This window comes from Mangifera indica, chromosome 16 (genome assembly GCF_011075055.1).
Source record: "Mangifera indica cultivar Alphonso chromosome 16, CATAS_Mindica_2.1, whole genome shotgun sequence".
NCBI classification, from domain to species: Eukaryota; Viridiplantae; Streptophyta; class Magnoliopsida; order Sapindales; family Anacardiaceae; genus Mangifera; species Mangifera indica.
The window spans coordinates 9,283,424-9,292,905 of NC_058152.1; the positions used below are offsets into that span (position 1 = coordinate 9,283,424).

General features: G+C 33.2%; 1 protein-coding gene across 2 annotated transcripts; it reads left to right on the forward strand.

The window, feature by feature from the left end:
- The first annotated feature begins 1,713 nt into the window (after positions 1–1,713).
- LOC123198622 (chromatin assembly factor 1 subunit FAS2) lies at positions 1,714–8,854 on the forward strand. 2 transcript variants are annotated; one of them, XM_044613346.1, is made up of 12 exons: positions 1,714–1,961; positions 2,499–2,610; positions 4,667–4,693; positions 4,816–4,888; positions 5,933–6,036; positions 6,115–6,323; positions 6,395–6,488; positions 7,411–7,483; positions 7,604–7,692; positions 7,863–7,926; positions 8,017–8,117; positions 8,222–8,854. In XM_044613346.1, the coding sequence occupies exons 1-12, from the start codon at positions 1,848–1,850 to the stop codon at positions 8,638–8,640; spliced, it is 1,479 nt and encodes a 492-aa protein (XP_044469281.1). In that variant the 5' UTR covers positions 1,714–1,847; the 3' UTR covers positions 8,641–8,854. The 2 variants fall into 2 exon arrangements, with proteins under 2 accessions (XP_044469281.1, XP_044469280.1); XM_044613345.1 differs by having other exon boundaries at positions 1,715–1,961; positions 7,788–7,926.
- Positions 8,855–9,482: the final 628 nt, after the last annotated feature.

Here is a 9,482-nt window from a genome sequence, read left to right on the forward strand (position 1 = left end):
GATGAAATAAACAAGCAATCTTGTTAATAAATGAAACTAAGTTTCTTGGGCTAAGGAGATTGTCAGAAAAACAATATTATACGTATTCACTTTTAAGTACATAAACGAGTACACACATAATATATTATTATGTGATTGAATGTTACTTTATCTTTAATTCAAAATTTCTCATTCAGTTGATGACATACATAAAATATGTATTTATTTATGTACTCAAAGTGAATACACATAAATTTATTGTTGTGAGAATTTATCAAGTCTCAATCTTTGTGTTATTTTTGGATGAGGGAGTTTATACTTGTATACTTAGTTAATTTACTTGTTGGGAATGTGTGTTGGTTGTTGATCATATAATTTGTTATTGCATGTTAGCTTATTGCTTTTCGGATGTAGTTAATGAGTTTGACCAGTTATAAGTTTTACCCAATAACAATATTCACCCATTATACTGTAATGATATTTTATGTGAGATACAAAGATTTAGCAATAATTTAAATATCATTTGACTTAAATTTATTTATAAAACTCATATTTATTTTTAATAGATCTAGGTAAATTACTATTGAAAAATTGAAATTTTTACCACTTTTAAACTCTCCTTATGCAAATTTACCACAAATTTTATCAATTAAAAATTTATACTACAAAGTCTAACATAATACCTAAAGTATTATTGTCTTCAATTTTAAAAACATAAGACTCAACTGAGTCTTGAACACTAAATAGCAAATGTTTTACAAAGAACTTGCATAAAACGCATTTTAATCCAAATCAATGTTGATTCATATCCCTTATCTTATATATATTTTTTGTTTTACAATTAAAAACCAAAGAATATATAGTAGATAAACTTTGTGATTTATAAGAAATGAGAATTTATTTTTCAATATTGTTATTTGTCAGTTAAATTAATTAGAGTATTTATAGTACTACCAGAAAAATAAAAATTGATTAGGTGGAATAATTGTTTATGATATGTTTGAGGTGAAAATCATGTAAAAAAATGTATCTAGAGAAAATAGATTGCTAGGTGAGATTTAGGGCAACAAAAAGCAAATAAATTTGAAAAATTAATTAGAAATTTAAAATTTAAATTATTAAATCAAATTTGGAGACTGGGAGAATTGTTAAGGGACTTTGCTTACACTAAGGGATTTCATTTATCTCATGAGATCTCGTCTATCCTAGTAGATCTTGTTTATCCGTCGATTTCCTCTAGGTATATTTTCTACTTGATTTTCACCCTAAACACATCATAAACAATCATTCCACCTAATCAATTTTTATTTTTTCGATTGTACTATCAATAACTAATTTAACTAACAAATAACAATATTGAAGAATAAATTCTTATTTCTCATAAATTACAGAGTTTATCTATTATACATTCTTTGATTTTTAATTGTAAAACAAAAATAAAATAAATATATACGATAAGGGGTATAACTCAATACTATCTAGGGTATGAGAAGTCTTATATAAAATCTTTGAAAAATATTTGTTATTTAGTATTTCAAATCCGACTAAGTCTTGTACTTATAAGGTTGAAGACAAAATGCTTTTAAGTATTATGTTATTTGTGGTATAAATGTTTGCTGTGTATAAATCTATGCCAAGAGGATTGAGTAGTGTTAGAAATTTCAATTTTCCAATTACTATTTTTATTCTTTTAAAAGGTAACTTACTATTTTGCCCCCAAATTTCCCGCCAAGTCTATTCAGCGCGCCAAGCATCTCCTTTCAGTGTCGCTCTCTTTACTCTTTCCCTTTTCTCTTCGAACAAACCCTAATAATTTCTGTCACTCTCCCAAGAAAAGGATCGGGAAAAAAGAATCCACAAACCACAAAATGAAAGGCGGCACAGTTCAGATCAACTGGCACGATACGAAACCAGTGCTAACCCTAGACTTTCATCCGGAGTCCGGGCTTCTCGCCACCGGCGGCGCCGATTACGACATCAAGGTTTGTATTTTTGCTCTCAATTTTCGTTCTTTTAAATCCTTAGTTGCAAGTTTTCATATTGAACAAGTTGTGCCAATTGATTTTGCTTCAATTGGTTTCGTTCTTTGGTGCTATATTTGCCACCTAAGAAGAATTTGATTTACGCATTTCTAGATTTTGAGCTATTTGTATTGAGAAAAGCTAGAGATTTAAAATGCGAAATATATTTTTCGCATTTAATATAAATTATTTAAGGGTTTTTTTTTTAAATGTAATATAAATTATCTAAAACGGAACGTTTATGTTTTAGCTATTAAACTACTCAGTTTACTTTGGTGAGTTGAATTGATGTCCTCATGTATTAGGAAACCAAAATCACATTTATAAGTTAAAATTCCACTATTTATTTATTCATTTATCTTTTCGTATCTCAAATTTTCTTTGTAGATGTTGAAACAACTAGGCAGAGATTAATCAGAATAAGGAATAATGCTTTGACTTTTAAAGCTTTTACTCAGGCTGGAATTACTGTTACTGATTTCATAAATAAACTTTCAGCTTTGGTTAATAAATTCAGGCGAAGAACAGAAGAAAATCCCGACAGCTACTTATCAAAGTAGCCTTTCTTACCATGGTTCAGCTGTAAATATTCTTCGCTTCTCTCCTTCTGGTAAGGATATAATTTCATTTCTTTAGATTTTATATTCTTTTGAAATCAGTTTGTGCTAGCTTATTTTATCTATTATAAAAATTCATTAGATACTTTTATCTAGTATTGTTTTTGCTTCACATATATTCATATAGAGGTAGCTTCTTCTTCTGTTTGGACCCATAGTTGCATCAATTCATATAACTAATGTAATTTTGACTTGGTTTAGTTTCAAGCCTCTTTGAACTATCCATAGGTGTCCAGCATTTTGGGTAGCGATTGAATTTTCCAGCTAAAAACCAAGCAAGCCAGGTTGAAAATGAAAGGATGATCACCTACAAAAAGCAGCTAGAATTGTCAATAAAACCCAGTACATATACTTGACATTCTAACTAAAATTATATACAGATCAAATTGTGAATGTAAAGCAGTTATATTATATACTAACTGTAGGCACAAAGTATTTCGAAACGCGGTCAGCAAACTTCTGAACGGGGGCTTTAGCCATCTGGGCTGACTCAATAAGTCGAACAATATGTGAAAGAGCACTCTCTGATCTGACCCTTGTTGCCTTAATATGTAACACTCCATTCTCATTCAAAGTGCCTCCAATCACTGCATTGCCCTTCCTCTTGGCCACTGGTCTTGCCTCTCGTGTTATCATACTCTTGTTCACATGGCTTTGTCCCCACAAAACATAGCCATCTGAAGCTACTTTTGCACAAGGCATGATTTTGATTACATCATGCCTTTGTATCAGCCTACCATCAATTTTTTCTTCATTGATCACATTTCCTCCATCATCCAGAGTTAACAATATTGCTGTCTCAGGTGCCAAGTCCATAAGCTTGGCAATGCCCTCAGATGTCTTTCCCTTAGCCAAAACCTCCAGATATTTTCCAAGTAGAATAAATGAATTAAGCATTGAACTGGTCTCAAAGAAATCTGTGCCCTCTTAACACTCTGTAAACTGAATAGAAATAAGCTGCATTTGTTCCCAGGGCAATCAAAACATCCATATTAGCAGAGCCATGTCGCAAGGCCATGTTGGAACTAGTATAAAATCTTTGGCCTATAATGAATTGAACTGTAGTAGCTAGCACCCACCTTATCAGCTCTCCAATGTTAAGCATATTGATATTTTTGGTTTCCAGTCCATGTTTGATTCGAGGAATATACATGAAGACCATGGAAGTTAAAAACACTGGAATGGTAAAAATAAAACTCCACATGAATGATCTGCACTATTGCTTAATTTCTTCCCGTTTATGTCTCTCTGCCTCCTCCACCTGGAGGAAATATCTTGGTCTTGAAATGCCTGGAACCGGTTGACTCTATCACTCTAATAAAGTTTCTGGGTCTGGTCGCATCTGATTTATAAGAAAGAGAGATCTTATGCAGTTCAGAATCCATATGGATGACTTGAACTCCATGGAGAGCTTGAAGAGAATTTCCAATTATTCTGAAGGAATGATCAGTTCTTACACCAACCTGAAGATGAATCTTGTTCATGTCTTCTCCTGTACTGGTGAGAATGGCTTCAAATCCAGTATCTTTAATGGCCTCCATAAGCTGATTGTGGCTAACAGTGTGTGGATCATAATGAATTTCTGCTTCTTCAGTTGCTAAGGCCACTTGGGCTTCCAGCACTCCATGAATACCTTGCAAAGCTTGTTCAATGGTAGAGGAGCAAGATGTGCAAGTCATTCCATTAATGCCTATTTGGCATACTTTAGTAGATTTTTCCCTTGTTTCATCTCGGATTAATGTTGCTTCAAGTCCAACATCCTCAATGGTCTCCTCCTGTGATATGTATCAATTTAAAGCTCATTACTAGCTAAAAACTAACAAAACTTCTGGCAAAAGTTAGATGCCACTGAAACATCTTATGATTTAGCAAACGAAAACACAAAGTCCAACTTTATCTAATCAACAAGAAATGGTCAAAGTTTGTTCAACTTAACTCATTTACGGTGCTTCTTTGAACTTAATATTTTACTAAAGCTCTCTGAAATTTACTATGTCAATGGTTTCTTCTTGAAGATGGAATTAATATAATTATTCTTTTGTCTTGCAGGAGAACTTTTGGCCTCTGGCGCTGATGGTATGATTTCAGTTACTTTCAACTATTTGTTCTTGTACAAATGATCCAAACCTGTTGCACTGCTGTATAACTTGGCAATTTTAGTGAGCCAGCTCATCTTAAATTTAGTTTTCCGTCTGCAGGAGGTGAGCTGATCATGTGGAAGTTACATTTAGTGGAAACTGGTCAAGCATGGAAAGTCCTCAAGTCTTTATCGTAAGGCCTTTCATCTCCTTTTTTCATTTAGCTTTGTCCTGGTGCTATGCATCCAAAGCTATTTGTCTAAGAACTGGCAACATGCCAAATTTGCCCTCATTTAGGTTTCTTTTGGAGTCTGTTTTACGTTAATAACATTGGATTTGAAGCCCTACCCTGTAGTTCCATTTACGGATGTTAACAGGTTTAGATGGAGATGGTCCTGCCCCTGCTGGGGATATGCTTATCTAAATACTACAACAAAGGGAACAAAAGAGAAGCTAAGGACCAGAAATTTACTGACACATAAGCTGTGATCTTATGAGACAACTAATCAGTTATATCATTCATAAAAATGAAAATAGAAAAAGCAAAAAGCGGTGGACAAAAGAATGTTATTTTCTGCTGAATGAAATCATTCAAAACCTTGGAAAAAATGGAGAGAGCTAAAGTTACAATAATCAGCTCCTCCAAAACAAGCATTTTGCCATGGAGTAATTGGTTGGCACTGAAGATAGAAGTGGGAGGATGGTAAGTAGAGACTGAACGCTGTAAGAGGTGCTAACTGTGGTTTTTGAATGTATGTGGGAGAGACAAGAAAATCTGGGTGGGTTTTATAAGGAATCAGTCCCCATCCTCTCCCTGAATTTGGTTGGGAGATTCCAATACCCTTAAATAATATATCATACCTGCATCTTTAAGGGGCAGTGACACCCGCCATTTGAGTAGGAAGAATCTATAGAAATTTACCATCTTTTAATTGCAGACAAAATATTAATGCCAGACTGATTAGACTTTAATTATGAAAATAAGTAAAGCCATAGAATTTCTTTATGATACGGCAGAAACATTATGGAAGGTTTTAGTAATGTTAATTGGTTCTGGACCAAAGTTGAATCCAATCTAGTCATGATTCTGTTGCAGCTGTGAAGTTTAAGTTTTCATTCATATGTTTTGAATTGCCATCATATTTGTGTATATTGTATGGATTTAAAGGGTTGGTTGAATATAGGCTGTAGCAAGCATGATTTTTATAATGATACTGAATTTGTACTTTTGTGATAGATTTCACCGCAAAGATGTTCTGGACCTTCAGTGGTCTAAGGATGGTGCTTTTCTTATCTCAGGATCTGTTGATAATTCTTGCATCATATGGGATGCTAACAAAGGCAAGAAAAGTGATACTTAACACGTGGTTAAGATGCTTTACTTCTTTATGCTTGATGGTCCTTGTTTTTGATCTTCAGGTTCTGTCCTTCAGATATTGGATGCACATTTCCATTATGTTCAGGGTGTAGCATGGGATCCATTGTCCAAATATGTTGCCTCTCTTAGTTCAGATAGAACTTGTCGAATTTATGCTAATAAACCTCTAAAATCTAAAGGTGTTGAGAAGATGAATTATGTTTGTCAGCATGTCATTGCCAAGGGAGGACAGCAATCAGTCGACTGTAAGGTTGGAGATCATTTTGTATGTTTGGATTATGAATAAAATGCAATTAGCCTTAAGCATGGCTTTGGATGCAGGCAAAAAGCTATCTCTTTCATGATGAAACATTGCCGTCATTTTTCCGAAGATTAGCCTGGTCACCTGATGGATCTTTTTTACTTGTGCCTGCAGGTATGGACCTTAAAAAATGTTATAATGAAATTAAATATCTATAACTGTTATCGAATAATCTCTCTGATTGTTTTTGTAGCTAAGCTTGAGAAAATTCTCTGGCTGCATAATGTAGAGGTCATATTGCACATCTATGCATTCTGTTAATGTATACTATTAGGTTTGCTGATGTGTCTTGAGAATGTTGGCATCCCATAGTAGAAAATGCAGCCTTTTGTCCTTTTAAATGTGTTAGTCTGTGTCAGCTCTTGTGAACAACTTTGTTGTGGTTTTGACACTCACTGCTTCATTTACTAGCACTTAATTAATCTCACTATTGAAAGGCCATTATTCTTTTTTCATTAATGTATCTGTATTTTGTCCAGACAGCTAGGGCCATGAGAGTCATTAACAAAACAATTTGATGCTTTCTAGTGTATTGATAAATGTCTGAGCATTTATCCTTTCTTGTATCTCATATTTTCACTTTGCTTCTTTCTTTTATTTTAAAAATAAACAAGATTACAAATATAAGGGACAGGGTTTGCTTTTTTTTTTTTAAATAGAATTTATCTTGCATATATCTGTTTATAGATGAGCAAAGAAGCGAAGTTTCATTATTTTGGTATTCAACTTGCATCATCGGCTTACTTTTATACTGCAGCAATGAAATATTTAGGCAGCTTACTTTAATTTATGTAAACTCCAAAATTAACTGAAGCCATGGCATTCTTACACACACACACACACACACACACACGCATATGATGTTAACATTTTATCTTTCAGAATCTGTAATCTTTAATTTTCTGGGTCTCTAGAAGACAACTGATTTTTATCAAATCTTATCCAGATTTTCCATCTTCCTGCAATAGTTGCATTAGCAGCAATATTTTCAAGAAAGGTGTAGTTATCTCTCTAATTCCAAGCGTGTCCATTGCAGGTTTTTACAAAATGTCACCGACATCTGAAACAGTAAACACAGCCTATGTATTTTCCAGAAAGGATCTTTCAAGGTAATGCACTTAGCTGTATCCTTTCTGCAGATAAATCCTCTTCTTTTGAGCTCCATGGTCTATTATTCTTTGAGAATAAGAAATTGAGACTGATGGGATATATTTAATTTAATTCTACAGGCCTGCTGTACTGCTACCAGGTGCTAGCAAGCCTGTCGTTGCAGTTCGTTTCTGTCCTGTGGCTTTTAGCCTTAGAGGGTCAAACTCAGGTACTTTTATTATGATATATTCCATTGTTTCTGCACTTATTATCACTTGGCAAAATTTTTATGATAATCTAAGTGTCGTTTGCTGACCCTTTTAGGTGGGTTATTTAAGCTCCCTTACCGCCTTGTCTTTGCCATAGCAACTTTAAATTCATTGTACATATATGACACAGAGAGTGTTGTACCGATAGCAATTTTGGCTGGTCTTCACTATGCAGCCATAACTGACATTTCATGGTACAATGTTTTAGTTGCTGCCATATGTTCCAATATAATTCTATAAATACTCGTCATTACTGTTAATTTTTTTTTTTTTTCGGTTTGAAGGTCGCCTAATTCTCAATATTTAGCTGTGTCTTCTCAAGATGGTTACTGTACTCTTGTAGAATTCGAAAATGATGAACTGGGATTGCCCATCTCCTTATCAGGTTTGCAGTCAACTCTTCGTTTTCTTCTGTTTGTCTATTAATTTAATTTCCTTCTGGTCTTGGTCTCTGTCTGAATGGTTTTGTATCCAATCCAATATCGGTAGGAAATAAGGTCACGGGCAATGAAAACAACAGCCCTGACATTCAGAAATCCAAGGACATGATAATTGACCTGGCTAGAAATGATGATCTAGTTGTAGTAGATAGCAGAGGAATGGAAGCAGATAAAAAAGCAGGCAGCAGGACAACAGAAATAGAACAGAAACAAGGCGAGCCAAGTACAGTAGTTCGTAGCATTCCAAATGAAACGCATAGAGAGAAAACAGAAACAACAGAAGGGAAAACAATCACTGCCGCAAACGATGGTTTTGTCTCAGCAGATAGCACGCCAATGGAAACAGACAAGAAAGCAGAGGCAGAAAGCAAAGAAGGGAAACTGGCATGCCCTACCTCTACTAAAACCCCTGTTCAAAATAAGGCTGCAGCGAAGAGGCGCATTACTCCAATGGCAATTGATCCATGACAATGGCCATCCCATGTTAACCCCTGTAAAGTTTTGGTTTAGTCAACAAGTTGATTTTTCAATTCTTTTTCCGTCTAATGCAGAAGCATAATGTGAGATCAAGGGATTTAATCCGTCTGTACCTGTTTAATGTTAGAAACATTGACCTTATAGATGAGGAAAGGAATTTACATATTTATTAAGTGATGAAAAAAAGCGAGAAATTACGCAATAATGAAGCATTCAGTTGGTCAGGCCAAAGCTGCAGCCGCATACTGTTATAATAATAATACACTTAAAATATTCACCATTTGTATTTCTCAATGAAAAATAATTTAAAAAACATAAATATAAATATCTATAATTCGTTTTTATGAAAAAAAATAAAGAAGTCTGTAATATGTATTTTTTTTTAAAGAAATTATTGTAATAAATCATACATAAATTAAACACAGAAGATGTATTAAATATTTGATATAATAAGCTATTAACATGTACATGAGTGATTGTATGATAACGTATATAATATAAGAAATGAAAATAAGTTCGAAATATAAAAAGTTGAAATATAACAAATTGAAATGATAAAACTCTCAAAACTCACAATATCACATCATATAACAAGAAGGCCAAACGACTTATTCTCATTCAAAAATTGTTGTATTTTTAAATTGGTATTTATTAAGTATTAAAAATTTAAATACTTATTTGTAAGCTATTAAAATTAAAAAATTAGTTAAGTTTCAAAGATAAAATTGTTATTTAATCAATAATATATTAAAAATAATAAAACGATATCTATTTCTTCTATAAGTTTAAAAAACTAATAATTTCTCTTTATGATTAAACTTTAAAATATTAGA

Coding starts and splice junctions, on each gene's coding strand:
- LOC123198622 (XM_044613345.1), top strand. CDS start 1,848: ATGAAAGGCGGCACAGTTCAGATCAACTGGCACGATACGAAACCAGTG. Junction 7,693..7,787: donor CCTTAGAGGGTCAAACTCAG/GTACTTTTATTA, acceptor TGACCCTTTTAG/GTGGGTTATTTAAGCTCCCT. Junction 8,118..8,221: donor ATTGCCCATCTCCTTATCAG/GTTTGCAGTCAA, acceptor CAATATCGGTAG/GAAATAAGGTCACGGGCAAT.